Source organism: Macaca mulatta, chromosome 15 (assembly GCF_049350105.2).
Source record: "Macaca mulatta isolate MMU2019108-1 chromosome 15, T2T-MMU8v2.0, whole genome shotgun sequence".
NCBI lineage: Eukaryota > Metazoa > Chordata > Mammalia > Primates > Cercopithecidae > Macaca > Macaca mulatta.
The window spans coordinates 96,196,669-96,224,639 of NC_133420.1; the positions used below are offsets into that span (position 1 = coordinate 96,196,669).

The following is a 27,971-nucleotide window of genomic DNA, read 5'->3' on the forward strand; positions in this document are numbered from 1 at the left end:
TCACACTTATTCCAAAACTGATCACATAGTTGGAAGTAAAGCACTCCTCAGCAAATGTAAAAGAACAGAAATTGTAACAAACTGTCTCTCAAACCACAGTGCAATCAAACTAAAACTCAGGATTAAGAAAATCGAAAACTCCCAACCACGTGGAAACTGAACAACCTGCTCCTGAATGACTACTGAGTACATAACGAAATGAAGGCAGAAATAAAGATGTTCTTTGAAACCAATGAGAACAAAGATACAACATACCAGAATCTCTGGGACACATTTAAAGCAGTGTGTAGAGGGAAATTTATAGCACTAAATGTCCACAAGAGAAGGCAGGAAAGATCTAAAATTGACACGCTAATGTCACAATTAAAAGAACTAGAGAAGCAAGAGCAAACACATTCAAAAGCTAGCAGAAGGCAAGTAATAGATCAGAGCATAACTGAAGGAGATAGAGACACAAAAACCCTTCAAAAAATCAATGAATAGAGGAGCTGTTTTTTTGAAAAGATCAACAAAATTGATAGACCGCTAGCAACACTAATAAAGAAGAGAAAAGAATCAAATAGATGCAATAAAAAGTGATAAAGGGGATATCACCACCAACCCCACAGAAATACAGACCACCATCAAAGAATACTATAAACACCTCTACGCAAATAAACTAGAAAACCTAGAAAAAATGGATGAATTCTTGGACACCTACACTCTCCCAAGACTAAACCAGGAAGAAGTTGAATCCCTGAATACTCCAATAACAGGCTCTGAAATTGAGGCAATAATTAATAGCCTACCAACCAAAAAAAATCCAGGACCAGACGGATTCACAGCCGAATTCTACCAGAGGTACAAGGAGGAGCTGGTACCATTCCTTCTGAAACTATTCCAATCAATAGAAAAAGAGGGAATCCTCACTAACTCTTTTTATGAGACCAACATCATCGTGATACCAAAGCCTGGCAGAGACACAACAAAAAAAAGAGAGTTTTAGACCAATATCCCTGATGAACATCGATGCAAAAATCCTCAATAAAATCCTGGCAAACCGAATTCAGCGGCACATCAAAAAGCTTATACATCATGATCAAGTGGGCTTCATCCCTGGGATGCAAGGCTGGTTCAATATATGCAAATCAATAAACGTAATCCAGCATATAAACAGAACCAAAGACAAAACTACGTGATTATCTCAATAGATGCAGAAATGGCCTTTGACAAAATTCAACAGCCCTTCATGCTAAAAACTCTCAATAAATTAGGTACCGATGGAACTTATCTCAAAATAATAAGAGCTGTTTATGACAAACCCACAGCCAATATCACACTGAATGGGCAAAAACTTGAAGCATTCCCCTCAAAAACTGGCACAAGACAGGGATGTCCTCTCTCACCACTCCTATTCAACATAGTGTTGGAAGTTCTGGCCAGGGCAGTCAGGCAAGAGAAAGAAATAAAGGGTATTCAATTAGGAAAAGAGGAAGTCAGATTGTCCCTGTTTACAGATGACATGATTGTATATTTAGAAAACCCCATCGTCTCAGCCCAAAATCTCCTTAAGCTGATAAGCAACTTCAGCAAAGTCTCAGGATACAAAATCAATGTGCAGAAATCACAGGCATTCTTATACACCAATAACAGACAAACAGAGAGCCAAATCATGAATGAACTCCCATTCACAATTGCTTCAAAGAGAATAAAATACCTAGGAATCCAACTTACAAGAGATGTAAAGGACCTCTTCAAGGAGAACCACAAACCACTGCTCAGTGAAATAAAAGAGGACACAAACAAATGGAAGAACATTCCATGCTCATGGATGGGAAGAATCAATATCATGAAAATGGCCATACTTCCCAAGGTAATTTATAGATTCAATGCCATCCCCATTAAGCTACCAATGACCTTCTTCACAGAATTGGAAAAAACTACTTTAAAGTTCATATGGAACCAAAAAAGAGTCCGCAATGCCAAGATAATCCTAAGCCAAAAGAACAAAGCTGGAGGTATCACGCTACCTGACTTCAAACTATACTACAAGGCTACAGTAACCAAAACAGCATGGTACTGGTACCAAAACAGAGATATAGACCAATGGAACAGAACAGAGCCCTCAGAAATAATACCACACATCTACAACCATCTGATCTTTGACACACCTGACAAAAACAAGAAATGTGGAAATGATTTCCTATTTAATAAATGGTGCTGGGAAAACTGGCTAGCCATAAGTAGAAAGCTGAAACTGGATCTCTTCCTTACACCTTATACAAAAATTAATTCAAGATGGATTAGAGACGTACGTGTTAGACCTAAAACCATAACAACCCTGGAAGAAAACCTAGGCAATACCATTCAGGAGATAGGCATGGGCAAGGACTTCATGTCTAAAACACCAAAAGCAATGGCAACAAAAGCCAGAATTGACAAATGGGATCTAATGAAACTAAAGAGCTTCTGCACAACAAAAGAAACTACCATCAGAGTGAGCAGGCAACCTACAGAATGGGAGAAAATTTTTGCAATCTACTCATCTGACAAAGGGCTAATATCCAGAACCTACAAAGAATTCAAACAAATTTACAAGAAAAAAACCCCATCAAAAAGTGGGCAAAGGATATTAACAGACACTTCTCAAAAGAAGTCATTTATACAGCCAACAGACACATGAAAAAATGTTCACCATCACTAGCCATCAGAGAAATGCAAATCAAAACCACAATGAGATACTGTCTCACACCAGTTAGAATGGCGATCATTAAAAAGTCAGGAAACAATAGGTGCTGGAGAGGATGTGGAGAAATAGGAACACTTTTACACTGTTGGTGGGAGTGTAAACTACTTCAACCATTGTGGAAGTCAGTGTGGTGATTCCTTAAGGATCTAGAACTAGAAATACCATTTGACCCAGCCATCCCAGTACTGGGTATATACCCAAAGGATTATAAATCATGCTGCTATAAGACACACGCATATGTATGTTTATTGTGGCACTATTCACAATAGCAAAGACTTGGAACCAACCCAAATGTCCATCAACGACAGACTGGATTAAGAAAATGTGGCACATATACACCATGGAATACTATGCAGCCATAAAAAAGGATGAGTTCATGTCCTTTGTAGGGACATGGATGCAGCTGTAAACCATCATTCTCAGCAAACTATTGCACGGGCAGAAAACCAAACACCGCATGTTCTCACTCATAGGTGGGAATTAAACAATGAGAACACTTGGACACAGGAAGGGGAACAGCACACACCGGGGCCTGTTGTGGGATTGGGGGAGGGGAGAGGGATAGCATTAGGAGATATACCTAATGTAAATGACGAGTTAATGGGTGCAGCACACCAACATGGCACATGTATACATATGTAACAAACCTGCACGTTGTGCACATGTACCCTAGAACATAAAGTATAATTAAAAAAAAGAAAAAACCAGCATTTATGACCTTTGTAAGTCAGTGTCTTTACCATATATGTAGGATGGAATTCTTTCGTAAGTCGGGTAAATTATATTTTTAACTCTGGCATTTGTTCTTGTGGTAAGAGTTCATTTTTTAGCTGCTTTAGAGAAAGCTGGCCCCACTGATTTGGGCCTAAGGTTAATATCTGCTGTAAAGCATAGGCAGTCTCTAGTGTAGAGTCTGTGCGGCCATGCACATATCAGAAAGTGGTGGCCACAAGACATACGCCCGACTGTAGCTGTGTCTACACTATGGTCATCATCTGGACATCAGTGGTGAGTCCAAAGCTCGTTGTGAGGAGGGAAAGACTATGAATAAGTAACAGAATTTAGGAACGAATAGTACTTGTGAACTCAGTAAACCCAGACTATAGGATTTCCATATTGTTTTGACCACCGTTGGTTATAATGATGGAATCAGAGGTCTTTTAATTATGATGGTAGTTCCTTTGGTTTTATTATAAGTGACTTTTTTCTTTCTCAACTGATTTGGTCCAAATTCTTATTTCTTAAACTGAAGTAGACATATAGATCCACATCATATGTTTCATTAAGAGTTAAATTATCCTTACGTCCTGAAAATAGCCGTCTAGTGTCTAGCCCAGGGTCAAATGCAATGAAAGCAAGCCAGCCAGTTTTTTGCTGTTGTTTTGTTTTTGTTTTTTTAGTGGTACAATTCCATAGTCCTGCCTCTCATATATTTAGTACCTTTAGCCCACATAATTCAAGAAGCAAATTATTAAGGTGTTGTCTGGCTCTGTGACCCACTAGTATGCATCAGTGAAGCCAGTGCTAGATTTGGATCTGGGTGTTCATGAGAAATGTGTTGATGAGAAATTATGTTTTCCCTTGATACATCAGAAGGATTTGAAATGCGTTATCACAGTGTTCTTGAGGTAGATGCAGCAACAGTTGTAGTAATGGTAGAATTAGAAAATTTGATTTGGGAACATTTTTTAAGATTTCAGATATTTTCCCAGTTGCCCAAGAGTTTTTTATTCATCAAGTTTTTTTCCCAGAAAATAACATAAATGGTATATGTGCTCCATGAATGATTGATGAAACAGCAGTACACTGACTGGCAGTACACTTGACTGGCTGTTCCAAAACTTACATGACCAAAGTCAGAGTCCATCCTCTACATCCAAAAAAGCAAGGTGTTTTTTTTCTTCCTACTGCTTTCTTATGTTGTTAGTGTCAGACTTGCCCTTACCTCTACCTGTGGTTGTTGGTTGTTTTTTTTTTTTTTTTTTCTATATTTAGTCGATGTCATTTTAGAAATACATCCCTGGAGCCTTCATCTCCACAGAGATTTGTTGCAGGTATCTTGAAAGGAGAGAAAATTACTTACTTGCATTTCTTGTTCTCTGCAGATATACAATCCCAGTAGATCATCACTTGCCTGGCCTCTGTCCTCCCTGAGTTGAGGATAATTGGCTTGTTGTTATTAGACACTATTATGGTTATTATTTTCGTTTCAAAAAGACTTGAAAGCATACAGTTCAGGGCCCCTGAAGGAAAGGCGCATTCAGACAGATGCATACCTCCTGCTGGTAGGCAAAGTCAGTAGCTTAGAAACTTGAGCCTTTAATATCTGAACTGTTTTTTACTGAGACATAAGAACATATTGAGTAGTGAAAATTGCATTCACAAACTATCAGAGAAGCAGAATTAGAATATTTTTTAATGTTTTTGGCATTGCAGATGCCAAAAATTTGTAAATTTGTAAATGCCATTATAAATTTGGCAGTCACATACATAGTAGGCCCTTCATGTTCTGAAATCAGATGCTTAATCTCTTAATTTCTAACATTTTTTGTATGTATTTACATACATAGAAATATAGAAATGAACTTGCAGAGAATCATGATAGCAGTTGATACAGCGCTACAAACAGTCTGCTCTGAATGGGGGCTCTCTCCTTGCCTAACCTGGCTTTCAGTGACTAATGGTGGTTCCCTGGGAGGCAGAAAAAAAAATCACTGCCTTTCTTGGGCAGAATTGGAGAAGTTATGTGGGCCATTTCTCAGCTTGTGTGTTTTGTGGATAACAGAAGAAAGCATTCTTCAGGGCCACCCTGAAGGTCATTCAGATATCCCATTTTTAAAGAATGGAATGTATAGCTTTGATATTGTGGCTTGAAAGTAGGCACAGGGTGCCTAGTTTGCCTACAACTGGACAATATATGAATCTTCCAAAAAGTAATACTCTTTTCTGAATCAACTGTAAGCACTTTTCAAAGAGTGAGTTCACATAAGGATTACAGGTGTGATGTTCTTACCCGAAGGGTGTGATACATCTTCAAACACTCAGAAGAGGCAGGTTGGCTATCACATGTTAGGGTATATGTTTCAATTTCCACATGATGAATTATAAAGATAAATATACAAAGGTATTTCTTGTCCATTATAAAATAATTAACGTTTACAACTCTGATCTTAAAAAGAGTTGAATTCATGGTAACTTAGCAACACTTCAGTGGAGTCAATTTTACAACATATCTTACGGAAGTCTGAATCGGACAATAGGATTCCAATTAAACTGTTAATTGTGTCATTTAATACTTGGCATGTAGAGCGGAAGCCTGACACAGAGAGAATAAAGTAGATATAGCGTTAATGATACAATTCAGCTGATTCTTTTCTAAACATATGACAATAATTTTGTGACATACATATCAGTATTTTTTAAATAACTAGGTATTATAATTGAGGATCAATAATTTTTTTTAAAAAAACTTCCAACAGAATTTAGTATTACATGTGCATTTTATGCTGAAATAAGGTGATTGCCTAACCATCTAGAAGTTTCCAGAACACTCAGAATGAAATCCAAAGGCCTTATCATGGCCTACTAGACCCTACACAGTCCAGCCACTAGAGTCGTACAGACCCTATCACGTATTCTTCTCTTTGCTCACTGCCTTCCTACCACATTAGCCTCCTGGCTGCTCTTTGAACACAGCAAACAGTTCTATCTCAAGCTCTTTCATTTGCTCTCCTTTCTGCCAGGAAAATTCTTCACCTGTGTTCATTTCCTCACTTCAATCCAGTTTCTGCTCAGATATCACCTCCTCAGAAAGAATTTTCTAGATACCCCAACTTAAAATGCCTGCCCTCATCACTCTCCAGTCTCTGGCCCTGATTTATAGGATCTCTTACTCTCTAACTTTATATTTTTTATCTACTTGTATATTTACTGACTGTCTCGCCTAATAGAATGTGATCTTTTTTGAAACCAAATTTTGTCTCTCTTGTCTGAACCAAGACCCTGCTGCAGAGTAGGAACACAATAAATATCTGCTGAATAAATAAATGTGAATTTTCTTGGAAAAGTTGAATTTGCATTTCTAAAATGATACCAGAAAACTATTTGTTATGAACATTCTCCTTAGTTGTTCACATGATTTCAGGGTTATTGTATTTTAACAGAAGGCCAAGGTGGGCGGATCACCTGAGGTCGGGAGTTCGACACCAACCTGACCAACATGGAGAAACCCTGTCTGTACTAAAAATACAAAATTAGCCAGTCGTGGTGGTGCATGTTTGTAATCCCAGCTACTCGGGAGGCTGAGGCAGGAGAATCGCTTGAACCCAAGAGGCGGAGGTGGCAGTGAGCCGAGATCATGCCATTGCACTCCAGCCTGGGCAACAAGAGCGAGACTCCATCTCCAAAACAAAAAAAGAGAAAGAGAAATACAAAGACCTAAAATTCAAACTTAGAAATGTATGAAGAAAGACTCATTCTCTATCTGTGATATTCATTCCTGAAAAGATTTATTAACATTCACCTGACTCGGTATTGTTTTTCTGTATTATTATATAATGAATGACATCTTTTAAAATAAATATTTTTATTATGCAGTTAATATATGCTCACATTAGAAAATGTGGTAAATACAGGCCAGGCATGGGGGCTTGCACCTGTAATCCCAGCTATTTGGGAGGCTGAGGCAGGAGGATCTGTTGAGTCCAGGAATTCGAGACCAACCTGGGCCACACAGTGAGACCCCATCTTTAACAAAATAAAATAATAAGCTGGGCATGGTAGCAAGTGCCTATGGGAGGTGAGGAGCATAAGATCACTGGAACCCAGGAGTTCAGTGCTGCAGTGAATCACTATAATGGCATCACTGCACCCCAGCCTGGACAATACAGCAAGACCCCCATCTCTAAAAAAAAAAAAATTAATTTTTTAAAAAGATAATCTAGGAAATACAAAAACTTCTACCCAGAAATTGCCACTGGTTAAATGTTTTCTTTTGGGGTTAAATAAAATTGGGATCCAGTTGTTTCCCGTGAACTATTTAACTATATTTTTCTCTTAACATTTTTTATTTGCAATTGTATCTTAAGCATTTCTTGCCATTAAATACCTTCAGAAACATAATGTTTAATGTCCTCGTACTATTTCATTATGTTTATGCCTTATACATTATTTAGACATTCCCTTATTCTTGAACATTAAGATGGGTTTTGGTATTTTGATACAGTTTTTTAAAATGCTATCATGATTATCTTCATATACAATCGTACATATATCTTTGGATAAGTTCAAGTAAAAGGATATAAACATTTAAAGTAACTAATACTACTTTAATGAAATGTGTGATCTCAATGCTAATAAAGTATTAGATATTCCAGTTTACTTGGGGGTAGGAATGTTTTGACGTATGGAGTGTTTTTATGTAAATGAGCTCATATATCTTGCTTCAACTTAACCATTATATTATAAACATCTTTCCATGTTACTACTTATTTGTCTACTTCATTTTTAACTACTTATATGCATACAATTTTATATCTAAATGAGCCATAACTTGTTTAATCAGCATCCTACTAGATTATCTTTTTAACGATATTTACTTTCTCCTCCTAGTTTCTCACTAGTACAAATATTGTGCTGCAGTTGTAACTATCTTTGGTTATTTGTGTAAATTTCTAGAATTCGATTTCTGGGTCAAAGTTTTGACATTTTAAATTTTGACAAATACTGCCAAATTTCCCTCTACAAAAGTTTTATGAATTTATATTCATAGAGACAGTAAAGGAGAATTTTTCCAAACCAACTCTAACATTGGGTCTTTTAACCTCTGACAGCTTTGTAGAGTATATAAGGTATCTTACTTTAATTTTCATTTCTTTAATTCCAAATAAAAGGAGTCATTTTTTTATGTTTGTTAACCATTTGTCTTATCCTTTAAATTTTTAAAATTTGAAAATTTTAGATACTTGCTATCTTTCTTCAGCAAGATAAATGCAATTAGGAGCAAATATTCTGTTCATGCTTTACTTTAAAAATCATTTATTTCAAGTCTTTGTTAGTATGGGTAAAAATGTTACATAACATTTTATTTTTAGTTTTGTGTTGTTTTTGCTTTTTTTTAGTAAGTGATTCACTGCTTTAAAATTTTTTTCCATAGGAATATAAACATTTATTTTCACATAGCTCTTATATTATGATCTTATAAATTATTTTTACAAATTGGTAATATGTCACTGAATTTTAGAAAAGTCATGGATAGAGTTATATATAGAATTTTGTCATATATTTTGGCATGCAAATGAAAGTATTCATTTATTTTTAATAATTATTTATAGAGTTGTAAACTTAAGGAATTCATTAAGGTAATCAATTACAAGATATTATTCACTAGACCTACTATTTATGATAATGAATATATTATCAACACTAATGTAGGTAACAGTATAGTTACATGGGTAGTTTTCTTAAGATTTCACATACATTATTTCATTTGACTCTTGGGCTAACCTTTGAACCTTACAAAAAATTACGTGATCACAATTGAAATCACACAGTGGTAACCTGGGTCTGTGTAACTTCAAACCCACACTTATTCTTCTTATTATAACTTAGTAAATAGATCTACAGAATTGAGAGGCCCTCTGCCATCATCATATAATAATTGCTATTCTTGCCACCATAAATAAATGAGAATGAGAAGGTCAGCTTCTCTTTTTCTGTGTATTATAATCACAATCACTTATATTTGAATAGCATTCTAGTTATAAGTTGATTTCACATCCTTTAACTTATTTTATCCTTGAAATAAGCATGTAAGTTAGATAAGACTAAAGGCAGTGTTTTGTTTTCATGCAAGAGGAAAAACATCTCAGGGAAATAAATGATCTTTTTGAGGTCAACAGTCAATGAAGAGACAGAATCAGAATTCAAGGCTTCTGTGTTTCAGATGGACAATGATGATTTGTCACTTGCCAAGTTGAATGCATACAATTTGATGTATTAGTAGCCTCTCTTTAAACAAGGTTGAAAAATGAAACAGAAAACAAAAGTACAGTCTTTGTTTTTCCATTTGCCTAATGTGTTATAATTCTTTACTGTAAAACAAGGCATAGGTGAGATTTTACCTCTTTCTCCTGAGAATTCAATGGTGGTTTTAGTGTTCGTGTGCCAAAAGTCTTTAGAAAAAGGCCAATAAATGAAAGTGGTAAGAAACACACACATACACACACTCTCACACACACATCACTCTGATTCTAAATTTTGACTATTTTAAGGTTTGAAGTGTGTGAACAAGCTTAATGATTGGCATGTTGAAGCCAAGATTTTATTTTGGACTCATTTCCATTTTAAATATAATAGAGTTTATTATTATTTTATTAATAATATTGCTTATATTTTCATATTATATACATTAAATGCATTTTCAAAAATAATGGATTTCTTAATTGATTTTATTGTGCTTATTTCTAATGTAAATATGCCATAATTTAAGTGGAAATCATAAGAAACTGGAAGCACTTAATACGTTTACCTTCCAAGAAAACTTGCTGGAATCCTTGTACATACTTGCCTGTAATCTATATTGCCACATCGGGGAATATTGCTTAGTATATTTTGTAAGCTTTGTCTGGCAGAAATACATATTTTTCCTAAAGCATACCCCAGAGGTCATTATCACTGAGAGGGGACAGACTGCCAACCTTCATCAGTAAGATTTTTACTTCAAGTTGCTTTTTCTTAGGGTAGTGATGAGTGCTGAATCTTTCAGAAATATTTTTTGTTGAATTCTGATTTATTTGTGAGTTTGGTAGAAGCAGCAGACTTGCCTATGATAGTAAAGTGACTTTTTCCACTAAGACTATCTATCTCTAATAAGGATCAAGTCTCGGTGAGGATTACCTCTTTATCATTCTATTTAAATGAGTTGAGGCAACTGCTTTCAATAATGAAATGATTTCATGGCAGGTTTTATACTATACCAACCATATAGACTCCCAGCTTGACTTTTTTTAAGAGGAAAAATAGGTAGAGTGCTAATTTTTGTCATTAATATTAGCTGCATATATGTCTTTTCTCTTGGAACAGCTCAATGGTTATTCGGGACTTAACCTTACGCAGTGCTGCTAGCTTTGGCTCCTTCCACCTGATCCGTCTACTCTACGACGAATATATGTTTTACTTAGTAGAACATCGTGTTGCTCAGGCAACAGGAGAGACTCCCATAGCAGTCATGGGCGAGGTAAGAGAGACTGAAAGAGCTGTGACCCATTGGGTTATTAAAAATAAACCAGAATTATACTTCAGTCTAAATATATTAATTACTGATTAAAACTATGGTTCCTAACCAAGTCAGCCTCAGACTCAGGAGGGGCTGTAGAGTTATTGCAAGAGTTCCTTAAATTCCTCTGTTCTTATGTGCTTAATCAAAAGATTCTAAAATTGTAGATTATATCGTGAAAGTTCATGGAATGTCTCTCTATATTATACAGGTGCCTATTTAAAAGAAAAACTTGAGAACCACTGGAATATGAAAAATATTTTGAGTGGGAAAAAGATTGATGCTCCTGATAAAGCAAAGGGCTAGGAATACAATGGAAAAGGTTAAATATGTATTTTGTAGACTCTTTTCCCCAGTCCCCAGAAACAAGTAAATGATTCTGTTTTAGAAGGATAAAAATGGTAATGATGATAACTAACATTTTTTGGACACTTAATATGTGCCAGGCACAGTTCTATGTTTTTTACATGTAATAAAGCACTCAATGCAAGTCTTTGAGATAGGTTCTACTTTATTCTGTTTTACAATAAGCATCCAAGGTTTATGCAGAAAGCTAAGCCACAGAAAGGTTAAATGATTACTCAGCTAAAAAATGGTAGAAATTTTTTTCAAACACAGTCTGATTTTCAAACCCATGCTTCTAACCACTAGTGATGTGAGGGGGAAAATTCTCTTCTTCAGAATTTCTGAATAGTAATCAAAATGGCTTATCAAAAAGCTAAAACTCTGAATATAAACAAGGGCTGGTTAATATAATAAGGAATAGATGCAAATGCTCAAATGGTTCAGCACTGGCTTATTTTGTTACATTGAATGCAGGAGGCAGGGGTAGTTTATACCTTGTTGAATTATACCAGATTAGAAAATGTGACAAATTTCCCAAGGCTGTAAAAAAGACATGTTCACTTTTAAGCTATGTGTATGTGCTTATATAAATAAAAAAGAGTGAAAATAGATATTATTCAATGCTTTTCCTAGTTTAATATAATAAGGCATAAATAAAAATACATTAAAATACGTCAAGGACCTCCCTAATATTCTAGTATAAATAAAATGCATGTCAAACTTGCCTAGAAGGTCATTTGAAATATTCATCTTTTCCACTTCTTTAAAACCCCTTGCTGTATACCAGTCTAAATGTCTTTGTATGATGTTCCCTGATGATGGTTAAGCTTTAATGATGCCAAATATATGTGTGAGATTAAGCAGGAATCACTGTGGCTTTTCATTGTAAGCAGGACCTCATGTGACCAAAGCAATCTGGACTTTTCTTATATTTGACTTCCCCTCATTGCCTCTTTCTTTAGTTGTTTTGTAGATGCCTTGTTGGAAAATGCCCAGTTAGCACGTGGACTCAGTACCCTAAAATTTCTTAACTCAGGGTTCAAGACTTCAGAAATGGACCTTGTCTTTTAGTATACTTAACACATTTGCCATCTACCTCATACACTCCAGGACTTCTTTAACAGGATAAACAGGATAATGATGGCAGGGATTCTCATTAACACCATGTGGCTAATCCTGATGCATGGCCTTTGCTTTCCTTGTATCTCTAGGGAACAAAGGCAGTGGACATGAGCCAGTCACATAGTGTGAAGGCTTAGCAACCTCCTGGTATGCTTGCAGAGGTGGCACCAGAATTAAAATGGGCTACATAATCTATAGTGCCAACTAACCATCCTAATAGGTATTCTTTTTTTTTTTTTTTACTACATGTAAACGATCTAAATGAACATGACAGATTTTACATGAGGCAAAGATATATACATAAAATCTAAATTAAAAAAAAAAAAAACACGGTCAAAGATCTAAGCATACTTCCTGATTTCTTTGCTTACTCAGTTTATAGGAAAGCCCTTTGACCTGCCTATGCTCATCCATTATTTACCCCAAAAGGCAAATTCAGACTAATTTTATAGGTTGGTCTCCCCATACAGCATTGATGCCTCCTACACCTGTTTGCTCTCATAGATCTAGTGGCCAGGGTCATACTATCATATCTAAAATTTCTTGATTTGGGAAAAAGGAGAAGGAAATTCAGAAAATTAAAAAGTCTGTTTTCTCATGTTGTCCTCACGTTATCCTAAGTCTACCTTCTCTTGGTCCCTTGGATGACTTCCTTTTCCAATCACCAACTCCAGATGTGCCTGTGTACATAGTGGGAGTAACACATCAGGCCAAAATCCACTGAAATCCATAAAAATCACCATCACTCCCAGTCACAGCAAGTGGTTTGGAATAATGATTAATAATAGCAACCACAAAGACAATAACAATTATCACTATTTATTGAGAGCATATCATATATTTAACGAAATTAATAATCTTGCTCTATCTACTAATGGCTCTCTCAGTAAATGGTGCCACAATCCTCCCAGTTGATTATACCAGACACATCAGCATTCCCTTTTTATGTCCTCCTATCTTGACTCCCATCTCCAACCAATTACCAAGTTTTCTGTTTCTGAAATCCCTCAGAGTGCAGTCAGTATCGTCTTATGAAAATGCAAAGCTGACTGTGTCATCCCCCGCTTGAAACCCTTCAGTGGCTTTCCCTTGTGTTACGAACATGAGCTTTTGCATGATCTGGCCCTGCCCCTCTGATCAACGTCAGCCTCCCACTTCCTACTCTTTCTGTTGCAATCACAGTGGCCTTTTCTCTGTTTTCATTCACCAAGCTTTTCTCATCCTTGGACTGCTGCATAAATGGTTCTTTCTACCTAGAAGCCTCTGCCCATCTCCTCGCACCCATTCTAACTCCTACTTCATGTTGTAAAAATCAGTTTCTCAGGGAGACTCAGTTCCTCCAGAATACTTTAGATAGTTCAAGTCTTTCTGATTTGTACTTTTACTTGTCATTCTAGAAGCTCCACAATACTAATTGCACAGTTCTTTGTTTGATTTGTATAATCAAAGATGTAATACCTGGAAACAATAAAGGACTTTGAGTCAGAAGTGAATTCTGCTTCTAACTCTGTCGTGTCTACTAGTATAATCTTGGGCAAATCATGTTGACTTGTGTTGAACTCCAGACTTCTGATCTCTGAAATTGATTTATCATTTATTAACAAGTTTTTCTTGTGCAAATACTCTATGCCAAAGCTATCATGATTGGGACACAATGATGAGCAAAATGGATTTTTACCCTGCCTTTGAGGAGCTTAGATTTCAAGTGGGGGATATATATTTAAATAGTCACATAATTATAGCCGCAAACTTTGTTAAGTGCTATGAAAGAAAATTAAAGGGATATAAGAACGCTTAAAGCATGGGGCCCTAAATCTAGCCTGGTAGGACCAGGGAAGGTTTTCCCAAGGAAGTGATGTTTGAGGTGAGAACTAAAGGACAAAAGATGTTAACTCTGTGAAGAGAGAATCTGAAGGTAATGGGTGAAAAACACCCCAGGCACAGGGGAATGTGCTCAGGCCCTGACAGATGGGAGGGGGCACTGCCAAGGTGAAGTTTTTCTGGGAAACCTAACGTTCAAGCACCACGGAGACCAAATAAACACTGTCAAATGCAACTGACAAGAGGAAAAATTGAATTAGGATAGAAAGTCTAAATTTCAAATGAAGCTAACACCTACATAGCAATTGTGTGCCAGGTACTGTTCTAAGTGTCATATATATGTGTTAATAACTCACCACAGACCTATAAGTGGATACTATTATTACACCTATTTTACAGATGATGAAATGAGAGGCCAGGCACGGTGGCTTATGCCTGTAATCCCAGCACTTTGGGAGGCCAAGGCGGTGGATTACCTGAGGTCAGGAGTTCGAGACCAGCCTGACCAACATGGTGAACCCCCGTCACTACTGAAAATACAAAACAATTAGTCCCAGCTACTCAGGAGGCTGAGACAGGAGAATTGCCTGAACCCAGGAGGCGGAGGAGGTTGCAGTGAGCCGAGGTCACACCACTGAACTCCAGCCTGGGCGACAAATCAGGACTCCATCTCCAAAAATAAAAAGAAGAACAAATGAGACACAGAACCAAAAAGTAACTTGCCCGAGGTCACACAACTACTAAATTGTGAAATCAGGTCCCGAAACCATGCCGTCAGGCACCAAAGTCTTTGCTGTTAATCTGCCATGCTTATGACCTGCTACAGATTGGAGCAGGATTGGAGTAAGAACAGTTTCAAGGGCAAACCTGCAAAATAGTCACAAACTTTGCTGGGCATTTGTTTTGCCTTTATAGGTGCTTGCTTTGGAAAAGGTGTCAGTTAAATAGTTTCATAAGCAAAGAAAAAGACTTTCCTTTTAAAGTGACTTAAGAACAATGAATGTATCTTTTCAATAATGTGAACTCAGTAAATGAGTTTTAAAATTAACATTACTTAACATTATTTGAGCAGGCAGGCAGGAAAGAAGATGTTTTACATATAAAAATACACAAGCATACAAACCATTACTTTTGAATTCACTGTAACACTGTCATTTCAATTGTTGCTGGTGTTACTGAAATAAAGACTGCTATACAGTGGACTCCCCTAAACTGGAAGCAGCTTCACAGTCCCAAAAAGTTTTCCTCTAAATGTCAGTATGCTACTACATTAATACTGACTAGTAAATTATTTAAAGCATATGCAATTCTAGAGTTTCTTTTATTTTTGCCTAAATGGTAAAAAGGAAACAATTTATTTATTGCTAGAATTTATATAATTTTTAAATTTTCATTTAAATATTATAAATTTATCCACAAGCTTTCTGGCAGTGGTGAAATTTTAAGAGTAGGAATAAAATAAACAAGTTGCATCTGTTTACACACCTGTTAAATAAACAATTTTAAAAATCATAAAACTTTCTGTACAACTCTGACCAGAAAAATTGAGCAGAAAAATGTCCTTTTATTCAAATGTTATGGCTGTTTAGAATCTTTCTGCTTTATTTCTTTAAAACATACATAGTGCATTAATATATTCACTAAATCTGTAAAATTTTTATTGCTTCATAAAATTATTTTGTTACAAATCTTTTAATAATCTATTAAATATATCTAAATTATTTTAATCATAATTTATACTTAATATTATATCTAAGCCACCTCTTTAGCCATTTTCAAATAAAGAGGAATCGGTAGAGTCTTTAAGTATTTAATTGTGAATATCAATATAGAAAAGATAATATTTCAGTAATATTTTTTGAGAAAAATTTAACCTGTAACAATTTAACATCAAAAGAAAAATGTCTTGGATTCATCAAAATTAATGTACTTGGTTAATTTTTTTTGGAAGGAAAAAAAATCTTCAACCTAAAAACTGAAGAAGTGCAATAATAATTGAACATGTAAGCTTTTGGGATAAAAGCTCAGTGAAAGAATTCCATTTGGTGGAGGTGGAATTACAGTCACAGTAAACAAGTATTGGTGCTTAAAGTAAAATCAAACCAAAGAAAAACAAAGTTTAGCGAGCATTGTGCTAGTGTGACTAGGGAATACACTTTAAATGTGCCTGTTGAACAATAGACTTGTTATAACAGAGTATTTTAAAAGGAAAGAACATTATCACAAGTCAAGATAGTTTGCAGGAAAAAAAATAGAATCTTGGAACAGTAGTAGCTTAGAAAATGTAAGGAATGTTTGTCAAAAGTTATATTGTTGATTGTTATTTATAGTAAAGCTTATTATTTACTATATTAGTATTTTTCTAATTGAGGGCAGGCCTTGTGCCAATCACTATGCTAGGTGTCTTACATTCTTATTTAATATTGACCAAAACCTTGGAAAAGATGTCTTAGTATCCCTATTTCACCAGTGAGGAAAACAGAAATTGAAAGTTGTCCCAAGTCAAAACTAGCAAGTTTTGAAAGTAGGACTGCCTCACTTCAAATAGTCAAATGGGATGGGCTTAATCTATATTTCAGTTTTTCACCATATAAATTACATAGTTTCAGAATAGGGACTATGTGTTTCAGAATAGGAACTGTGTGCAACTCCCCAAAACACATAAACACATAGACACACATTTTCTCTCTGATAATCACAAGCCAGGTGCTTAGCTTATAAGTTATTATTATTTTGTTTCATAGTTTTTTTCCTCTGCCTTACAGGATGCCTCTTAATACTCTTGCCATCTTTTCCCCTTGCACTTTTTGTTAGTAGATGTTTGGAATATGAAAACTAAATGGATATTAGTCTAAGCAAATTGCATTTGGAAAACTAAATCTGCCAGAAAATAACAAATTACACCCTTCAGCTCCTCTATACCCATCCTGAGATCAGACCTAAATCAAACATTTTTTTAAACAATTCGTAGTTTGGTTTTAGTTGTAAATCTGCTCATCTACTTTAGCACAATTTCTGTCTTGAAAATAAATTATAAAAGTGACCCCAAAGTTCCAGAGAATTGGCACCTTGTCCCATTTTTCTTCCTTTTTCCTGGTTTGTCATTCTGTTCATTTCTCCTCTTGCATTTGAGAAAAGAATCTGTTGACTCAGCAGCCCAGGGCTATGGTTCTTTCCCTCTGGGATCCCTGCTCATTAGCTTCCTATGCATGGCTTTCTTCCCTGCTGACTCTGGGCTATAACCCCTCCTCTCATCCTCTTCAGGGAATGGAGAAAATTTTGCTTATAACGTGATCTAAACAATCACACAATAGGTACCCAAAAACTACTCACTCAAGGAAGGAAGTACAAAGGAGTGAGAGAAGGACAGACTGCCAATTGATAGGACGTCTTCTTGGATTTCATGATTGATACACTAGATTTCTTTACCCCGGGGGAGGGGGGAACTCCTAGACCAAAAAGTGTACCTTCTCCTCAGAAAGTGCCTGTCAATACTATTTCAGAGAAATACGATAAAGTTGGACTTTCATAGGTGCTTACAAGAGCACTTTTCCTAAAGAGCTTAGAAGTGGGAAAAGAAACCAAAATAGAAGTTGAAGACTTTTAAACATATTTCAAGGACTAAAATGGTCACTGTAGACGTCAGGAGAGAAATCTCATCAGCACACAGTCCTCTTCAGCAAAGTCCACCACTAAGTTACTTGTTTAGTAAAGAGTTTCTCCGGTAGCACTGCAGCTATTTGGGCAGACCCAACCAGAGAAAAAGATTCCCTGGCATAGAATAAGCATGACGGTGCCACCTACTGGCCACTTTGCCACACTCTGTCATCCTGTGACACTTTGCCACACTCTGTCATCAAGTGGCTCTGGCTTTGAGATAGTCTTTATGGTGGTTTTGCTCTCAACCACAGGTGAAGATGGTGGTTGCTGGCCCCCCCGATAAATAAATAGCTCTTGTTTGGGATAGGTAAATTTCTAAACTCATAGGAATTGTTTTCTGCCTTTCTTTACACCATCGTTGTGTGAAATATACTGCCATAAAATGTCATAAAAATTAGAGATTTTCTGCAAGAATATGGGCCTTATGTGATGATAATACAAGCACTCCAAACGTGGTTGATGCTTGTTGTGATGGTTTTCTTAGTACAAAGGGAACATGTTTCTATATTGCTGCTCTGATTGTCTCTCCAGTTAATGATTTCCAGAAAAGAGAAGTGGTATAATCAAATTTAAGATATAGTCCTCTGATAGAATAAATTAATGCTATGCTTTCCTATTAAATAATATAGGTGTTTTCAAGGGGAGCCAGTATTAAATTAGTAGCAAGGTTCATTCTATTTCCCCAATAGCTTTACTTGCATAAAGGATGTGCTACCTGGCCCAGCCCTGCAATTTGCAGGGCCCAGGATACCATATGTCTAAATATTTTAAAAGTTATGAATCAGACTATAAATAAAATCTGTTCTATCCACCTACCTTGACAAATAGGTCTTGATAACAACTTGGAAGGCTGAGTTTGGATTTGAAATTCTGTCTCCCCTGAGTTCCATACCAGAAAATAGTGACATATACATAGCCAGCCCCTGTCCCCAGCCACTGGCCCCTAGACTGCTTCATCACTCCCCATCTTATATTATGAACAGCTTTGTGCTCAGATTTGTGGACACCTCAGCCCAGTCCTCAAGTTTTGTCTATGTTTTGCAAACAGCTGCCCCTTTTCGGCTATCTCTTCATGCCTCTGAATGGTAGAGTTGGAGAAGAGAGCTGCTGGGACCTGGAAGGGAACTCAGAGCCATGGGGCAGGGAATTCTAGGGTCTCAGATAACAAGAGGTGATCTGGGAGGAGGGAGGAAAGCACAGGCTCCAAGAAGTCACATCCAGTTGGCTCTGTGGACTCCTTACACTGTAAGAAAGGGAATGGCAATGGAAAAGACAAAACAGAGTTCTCCATAGTGTGGGTCTTGGGCCAAAGGCCCGTCTCACTTTGGCCTTAATGGTGGTGTTAAATGCTCCTGTTTTTGAAGCCACTTTTCTCTTCCAAGGCAACTGAGGCTGATATTGTAATCTGAACACTTCACCGCCTGCACACTCACTTGTGTGTCTTAGGCATTTAAAAACATTTAGGTACACCTGTTGCTGTGTGCCCAAGGCAGGCAGAAAAGCCTGAACAGTTAGAATCATGCTGCCCTGTGTACAGAGTGACCAGTAGCACACATTGCCAGGATAGCTGTCTAGCCCACAAGAGCAAGACCAACAGCAGCTACCGGTAGGATTTGCCCACGTGTGGAGCAAACTGCCAGAGATCTTGGCCTTCTTAGCAGGTTTCAATAAAAACTATTTAAAGATACATAGAAAAGTGCACATACACATACATAGAAAAGTAACCAAGGAACACAAAGTTTTACCAAATGGAATGTTAGTAATCCTTGCAAATATTATGAAACCTGAAATTAAAGTCAGCAACCTTTTCCTTGGTTGCAAAACCATGTATCAATGCTAAATGCAAAATGCTTTGATTTATTTGGTTCTTGTTTGGGAAACATTTAAAGAAAATAATAATGCTCTGGACTCCTTATATTGAAATTTCAAGATGTTTCTTTTCACCATCAAAAACATCCAGAATAGCTGCCATTACCGACCTTTTTTGAATCACTTTTATTATCTCTTTTTTTTTTTTTTCTTTGAGATGGAGTTTCTTTCTTGTTGCCCAGGCTGGAGTGCAATGGCAATCTCAGCTCACCACAACGCAACCTCTGCCTCCCAGGTTCAAGCAATTCTCCTGCCTCAGCCTCCCGAGTAGCTGGAATTATAGGCATGTGCAACCATGCCTGGCTAATTTTGTATTTGTATTTTTAGTAGAGACGGAGTTTCTCCATGTTGGTCAGGCTGGTGTCAAACTCCCGACCTCAGATGATCTGCCCGCCTGGGCCTGATCACTTTTATTAACTAAGGTTAATAAAAAGATTGCAAAGCTATATATTATTTGTAAAATTCAGAATGTTACAAAGTTCAAGCTAAGTATAGAATGGTGACATTTCTTCATAGGGCTTTTGTGAAGATTAATTTACGTAGGTGAGTAGAGTAGATAGGCAGGCAGACAGGAACATAGTAGGTTCTCGATCTTTGTTAGTTCCATCTCCTTCCCTTTGCATAAATATATACATATCTGATAAGTATTTGATTGCCTTCTACTCTGGATTAGATTTTTAAAAATCAATTCTGCATTGACAATCCAAGTAATAATATATATAATTAGATCATCATTTTTTGGACCATACAAAGGTAAACTTAAAGTTGAAATTGATAAAACAGATGACAAAAAGACACACGAAGGCATTGATAATATTGTACTGCAACTGGAAGAATACCCTGCAAACAATTTTTGAGTCAAATGATTCATGATTTTGAATGTTGAGTCAAATGATTCATGGAATTACAAAGAATCCAACAGTATTCTTTGGTATGTAGCCAAAGTGGTAATCAAAAGCAAAATAATTCAATGCTTTGAAAAATACAAACAACAAAATAGAATGGGGAAACAAGTCAATTAGAAAAGAAAATGGGAACATTAGAGAAGAAGTATAAACATAATTAGTTCTAACTAGACAGTCATAGCTAGACTTGAATTAAATCTTAACTAGTAGAAATGAATGAAAGGTTTTATAAGTACTTGTGAAATGGAGAAAAAGGATAATATATAGAATTTAAGCAAGTTAAAAAGTAATTTCCCAAAGAGATATCTTATTCCAGCCACAAAATAGAAACTATTTCAGAAAACTGTATAATCATTTGTTCTTTGGGCCTGTGACAGCTTAAAAATCTTCTTTCCTAGAGCAAATGATTAATTCACAGAAACTGGCAAAATGTATACGTATACACATACATACATATTTTATCCCCTACATTTGTTTATCTAAAGTTACCATTGCTGGCAGAACTGGTCTCCAAGGTACCTGATAACCCTCAAGTGAGTAGTCTTTTCTGGTTAACATTTTCACATATGTGGACTGTCTGTTGCTGATGATCATGTTCCCAGGTCAGCAGGAATGCTTCTGGCAATGTGGTGTTTGCTTTCTGTGCTGGGCCGTGTCCACTGCCTGTGATCACTTCCTCCATCTGATCACATGCCAGCACCTTGGCCTCTTACTGCTCTCCTCTGCACAGCATGGATCTTCATGGAGCCATTGAGAAGTGCTGACACAGAGGGCTTTCCAAGGTCTTTGGGGCTGCTTGTAGTGCAGCTGGTAGCATGGGTTGGTACTCATGAAACTGTCCGGAGAACCAGGATATATCCTCTTTTTTAGTGTGTACTTTAACATATTCGCTTGGATATGGAGCTTAGGACTGCTCTGGCCCCATTATCCCTCAGTATATTTTGGTTTCCTCAATTTTGGTTTCCACTTCTTTCTCTGAATGACTTCCTTGTCAACTTCCTTAACAACGTTCCGCTCTGTGAACCTCATAGACTTTTTAGATGCATGTATGGTTTCAACAGTCTAGACCTTGAAATGCATGCTGTAAACACTTTCAGACCGTAGGAACTTGTATATAAAATTAAAAGTCTGTAAATGAAAAATAAAGTACAAATGTACTAGTGACAAATGTATCATAAAAGATGAATTGATTCCTACATACCATTGTACCCTACCCTTAGTGAAGAACATAAACAAAATTCAGCAAAAAATTACTATGTTCCAAATAGCTTAATCTGGTTGGATGTGTTTCCTCCGATACTAGAAAAAAAAATGTCATATGGTTTCACTCAAGCAAATGTGATAATTTTAAAAAATAACTTATGTATGTGTAATAAGCAGTAGGATGGGCATTAAGATGTCCACATCTTAATCCCTGGAACCTGTGAATATATTAAGTTACAAATGGAACTAAGGTTGCTAATTGGTTGAATTTAAATGGGGAGATTATCCTGGATTATCCAGGTGTGTCCAATGTAGTTACAAGAGTAACTACATTGTTAGTATGTGGAATACTAACTGAATACTAACTAGAATACTAATCGCTGGCTTTGAATGGAAGGAGGCCAGAAACCATATGTAGAATACTACATACTAACCTGAAGAGAGAGGTGGAAGAATCTGTGTCAGAGTGATGCAGTGTGTGAGACTCAACCTAACATCGCTGGCTTTGAATGGAAGGAGGTCAGAAACCAAGGAATGGTGACAACCTCTAGAAGCTGAAAAAGAGGGGAAAAAAATGTTTTCTAGACACTTCAGAAAGAACCACAACTCTGCCAACACCTTGATTTTAGTGACTCCAAATCCATTTAGAAGTTCTGACCTCCAGAGTGACAAGATAGTAAGTTTGTCTTGTTTTTAGCCACTAAGTGTGGTAATTTGTTGCAGCAGCAATAAGTATCTGTTACGGAATGAAAGCTATCTTGCTCTGAATGAATATTCCTCAGTGATGACTTATGGATTTATAGGTTCTTCTTCCAGTACATTATTTTTTTCTTGCTTCCACCTCTCCTTGCCACACATCTTACTGTCCTTTCTCTATTGATGACCCACCCTGAAAGTCATCATCATCTGGAACACTCCCTATTTGCTTTTACCTATGGAGAACTTCTATATTAGACTCTCTCTTCACATCTTCACCTGCCATCCAAATTGGAGCAAATGTCCCATTAGGGAAGCTTGCCCCACCTGAATTAATAATACATGTAACTTTTCCCCAATATTTTGTCTTGCAAACTTTCATGCAATCTTTTCTGTCACTCTAGACTTCCTTCTTCTTCCACGAATGCATACAATTGAACACCAGCTTTGGTCTGTCTCTCTTTGCCTATATATGCAAGTGCCCAGCGAAAGTAGAGGAAGATTATTTTTCTAACTCATTTCTGTCTTTAAAAGCTGACACTTGTTTTTTCCCTTGTGACCTTCATCAGTGATGCCCATATGCGTGAGCTGTGCTCTCTTGAAGCCTCTGGTTCCATATCCTTCCTGTGACCCACGTCCTTATATATCTTTCTCAAAGATAAAAATCTTCTGTTCCCTTCACTGTTAATGAGCTGGAGCAGGTCTTCTAGGGTCTTACAAGCTCTTCCTCTAGTCAGGTGTCAGCAAACAGTGGTCCACAGGCCAAATCCAGCTCATCATCTGTTTTTGTAAATGAAGTGGTTGGTCTTGGGGTAGGGTGCTTTTGGGTTTGTTTGTTTGTTTGTTTGTTTGTTTTTGGAGACTGAGTCTCACTCTGTCACCCAGGCTGGAGTGCAGTGGCACGATCACAGCTCACTGCAGCCTCGACCACCTTGGAGGGTGATCCTCCTACCTTAGCCTCCCAACTAGCTGGGACTAGAGGTACATGCCACCACGCCCAGCTAACTTTTTTGTATTTTTTGTAGAGATGGGGTTTTGCCATGTTGCCCAGAGGTCTCAAACTCCTGGGCTTAAGCAATCCGCACACCTGTGCCTCCCAAAGTGCTGGGATTACGAGCATAAGCCACTGTGCCCAGCCCTGTTTTTGTAAAGTTTTATTAGAGCTACATCACACACATTCATGTACCTGTTATCTATGGCTATTTTTGCACTACAATGGTAGAGTTGAGTAGCTGTGACAGAGTCTTAATGGACTATAAAGCCTAAAATATTTACCATCTGGTCCCTTACTGAAAAACTTTACCAGCCCCTCTTCTTGACAATACACTTTTGTACTTTGCTGCTATCAGTTTTGTTTTATTTTGTTTTGTGGGTGATAGTTAACATAGTGACATTAGACTTGGACTTATAAATAGAGAAAGAGACAGAGAGGGAGGAAGGATGAAAATGTGCTTACCCATAAATCTGTAATCTGGATATACTAACAGGGAGATTTTCTGTAAGATGCAATTTTTCTATACAGCTTTTGGTATCCTTTCAGAGTACTGGGATAGTAGAGTCAGACTGATTCTGCATGTCTGGTCTGCAGTTCTTGGGAGATAATGATGATACTTATAAATAATAACAATATTGATAATGGTGGTCATTTGTTAAGTGCTTCCTATGTGCCAGGCACTATGTGAAGTACTTTAACTTGCTTCTTTGGAAAGATCCAAATTAACACTATTGGGGAACTTGTTACAGATTTGCTTAAACAATTAGCAAGCGATGGCTGTGCTTACAAAGAATTAATGATACGTATAACATAAATGTGATTATGATTACTCACTAATTCTTTCTCAGGGTGGGGTAAGCTCTTCCAGCAGGGAAGGTGTCCCTAAGGGTGAGGTCTTCATCCCAATCCCCTGAGCTCTTTCCTTCTGCCCTACTTCTGTTCCAGTATGTTTCTTGCCCCCCGCATGGATCCCCACCTGTTTGCTCTCTAGGCACCCTGACTTCCTCTGCATTGTTTCAGTGCCCAAACATTACAGAACAAGGCTTGCCTGCCTCACTATGAAAACTCAGCTGTTGCTGAACTGAATGTGCAGCAGTCTCTTCAATGCACCTGTGGGCTGCATTCTCCCATGCTGAGCCAGGTTCCTCTCATGGTGACCATGCTCAGGGACAAGTACTAGGCCTCAAAATCCTGTAATAAACAACCCAGCTGCCTGGCTACAACCCAGGGTCTCTCAGGGATCCTGCCCATTGTTGCCCTGACTGTGCTAAACTGTTGCCCACTTACACTTCATGGACATTGCTGGTCTTACATGAATATATGTGCTAACAGACTCTCACTGTCTACCTCGAGCATGCATTTCCCAGCCCGCTGTTGTCCAGTGAAGTGTTCATTATTTTGACCCTAGTCAGGACCTGGAGGAAATAGTCTATAGGATAGGAAGTGTTTCCTCTCTCAACAATAGACATGCTTTCTGTAACGTCTGTTCTAGTTTCTCTTCGAACGTTTCCTATTTATCTCTCTGACTGATGGAATGTGAATTCATACATTGAAGGCCATATGCTTTCTAACTCCAGAGCACTTTTAAAATCCCTTAATTTATATTTATTCCTCCATGTGTGGGTGTCTCTCTCTCTCTTTCCCCTTCCCCTCCCTCCCCTCTCTCTCTCACCCCACATCCCATCCCATTTCTCTCTTTTTTTCTCTCTCTCTCTGATTCTAAACCAAGGAGAATATCTGGTCTCAAATCTAACAGCACCATATTTACTACTTGACGTTAGACAAATCAACTCATTGTTTTCAATAGCTGTAACATGAAATCTAAGCACTTAACTTGCCAGATCCCTAAGTTGTTTTGGTGAGGCTGAAATGAGGAAGTAAATTTATTCATCTGGTAAGTATTTATTCAGCCTTTAATGTGTATCAGGCACTATACCAGGTTCTGGGATACATTTATGAAGAGAACAAAGGAACTTTCTTACCTATGGCAGTGACATTTTGGTTGGGAAGACATATATTAGGTGAGGAAACAAACAAAATAAGTTTTGCAGGTTGTGGTGGGTGCTTTGCGGGAAGTGAGCATGATGCGGTGACTGAGAGTGACAGGGACAGCGATACTCAAGATAAGGCTGCCAGGAAAAGCCTCTTCAGGGAATCGATATTGACAGTGTGACACTCGCAGTCTGTTTGAGAGAAAACCTACCGTTTACTGAACTGCAAACACACCTTGTAAGTGGTAAGATGTCACGTCAGTGAAGAGTAGTCCCCTCTAATCCTTTGTGCAAGAGGAAAAATTACGAAACAGTAAGTTTTCCCAATTTGTGATGCTGTAACTTCGTAATAATCACTATACTTTCTTGTGAGCTCCTTTTTTTTTTAAATCTAAATCTTTTACTACTTTCTCCTCTTCTGTTTTTTGTTTCTTTGTTTGCTTGCTTGCTTGCTTGCTTGTTTTTGAGACAGACTTTCGCTCCTGTTGCCAGGCTGGAGTGCAGTGGCATGATCGCAGCTCACTGCAACCTTTGCCTCCCAGGTTCAGGCGATTCTCCTGCCTCCACCACCATGCCCAGCTAATTTTTGTATTTTTAGTGGAGATAGGGTTTCACCATGTTGGTCAGGCTGATCTCCAACTCTCAACCTTAGGTGATCCACCTGCCTCAGCCTCCCAAAGTGCTGGGATTACAGGTGTGAGCCACCATGCCTGGCCTCTCTTCTGTTTTTGATTTGTACTGGCCTCATCTTGTCATCTGGCCCCTATCTATGGTACTGTTTTCCTTCTGCCTGCTCTCAAACTTCCCTGCCACTGTTCATACCCTTCCTTCCTGCTGCTTGACCTGCTGCATGCCATAAACCCATGAAATTTGTTTCCATTTCTAAGACTTGAACCCTATACTTCTAAAACCTTCCCTAAGGTTTCCTAAGCTGCTCGTTTTTCTGCTAACCTACCTACCCTTCAGAATATAGGGAATTTCTGCTACTTACCTCCTGAAGACAGGAGTATTTCCAAATTGATCTGACTAGAATTGGCTGGCATAGTGCCTGGCACATAGTAAACCCTCAATAAGTATTTATCGACTTTTAATGAATAAGTGAACTGATTTTGCTGATCTCATGCAGTCTGTCTACAGGGTTAAAGTGTTTTTTCCTCTATAATTTTACATCTGTTTTCCCCTCACATGTAAAATGCATATAAAAGCCTTCACCTTCAGCTCTATAGGATAGTAAAATCTGATCTCTTCTTCAGAGGATTTAAAAAAATCGTAATCTACTTTCTCTGTTTGTCATACATGTAAAACTTTGTCATTGATCCCAGAAACACCTAGAGGCATTGACAGTGTCTCTGAGATTCTTTGTACATTGTCCAACATAGTGCATAATGACAAGCCTCGGAATTTAGTATGTAAATGGATTTTTGTTAATGATAATAACCATCACTGAAATTTCAGCTGTTTTGGTTTCTGTTTTCAGCCTCTTGAATTATCAAATGTCTTATTCATATTAAGTAGAAACGTCTAAGGGGAAAATCTTTGTATTAAGGAAGTTGTCATGTTTTCAGAGTTAAGTAGCAACTAAATGCAATGTTTCTTTTGAAGAGGATTTTCAAATATATCCAGAGTTTGGTTTTAGACACTCTGTGTGATATTATTGATCAGCAATAGCAACAATAACTTAGCTACAAACAACTTTCAGAGACTTTTCAACAGCAAATAGAATACTCACTTTTTATCAGTATAAAGTTGTGTTTAGAATCATCACTGCCAACTCGTTTCAAGAACTTAAGTGTTAAGTATTCCCTTAAATCTATATCTTTTTGTGTTATGTCAGTTAGTAATAACTTGTAAATGATCCTTCAGTTTTGAACATTCTCTGTTTATAGTTCTAAAATACTTAAATAATACCAAAAATTGATGAAGAATCCCTTTGGGTTTTTGTTGTTTAGATTATATTCTTTAATTCAAGAAAACCCACATAATTTACACTGGATTTTTATTTAGACTTATACAAAGACCTGACCTATGTGATCAGGAACAACTTCAAAATTTCAGTATTTATGATTTATATTTGTTGCCCCGTGGGATGTATTAGGTTGGTATAAAAGTAATAGCGGTTTTTGCCATTACTTTTAATAACTCTAAAAAAAACTCTAAAGCAGTGGGGCAGACTTTCAAATAAATATACTAATAATTACATGTCTGGGAGGCCCCTGTCTCCTTCAAAGCAGTCACCTAGGAAGGCTACACATTTGTTCCAGTAATGTTGCTATGGCTTAAAAATGTTGTGGAATGCCTCTGAAATGCTAAGAAGTAAAGGTAAAATGACATTATTTTAAATAACCTGAATTGTGGCAGAGGT

At 37.2% G+C, this 27,971-nt stretch overlaps 1 protein-coding gene across 2 annotated transcripts in view; it reads left to right on the forward strand.

Annotated features, from left to right (window-relative positions):
* Nucleotides 1–27,971, forward strand: part of RFX3 (regulatory factor X3) — a 310,728-nt gene that overhangs the window by 270,921 nt on the left and 11,836 nt on the right. For both annotated transcript variants that reach the window (XM_028835189.2, XM_077966127.1), the window contains one exon: nucleotides 10,811–10,964. In XM_028835189.2, coding sequence (XP_028691022.1) covers nucleotides 10,811–10,964 — 154 coding nt within the window. The remainder of the gene's footprint in view (nucleotides 1–10,810; nucleotides 10,965–27,971) is intronic.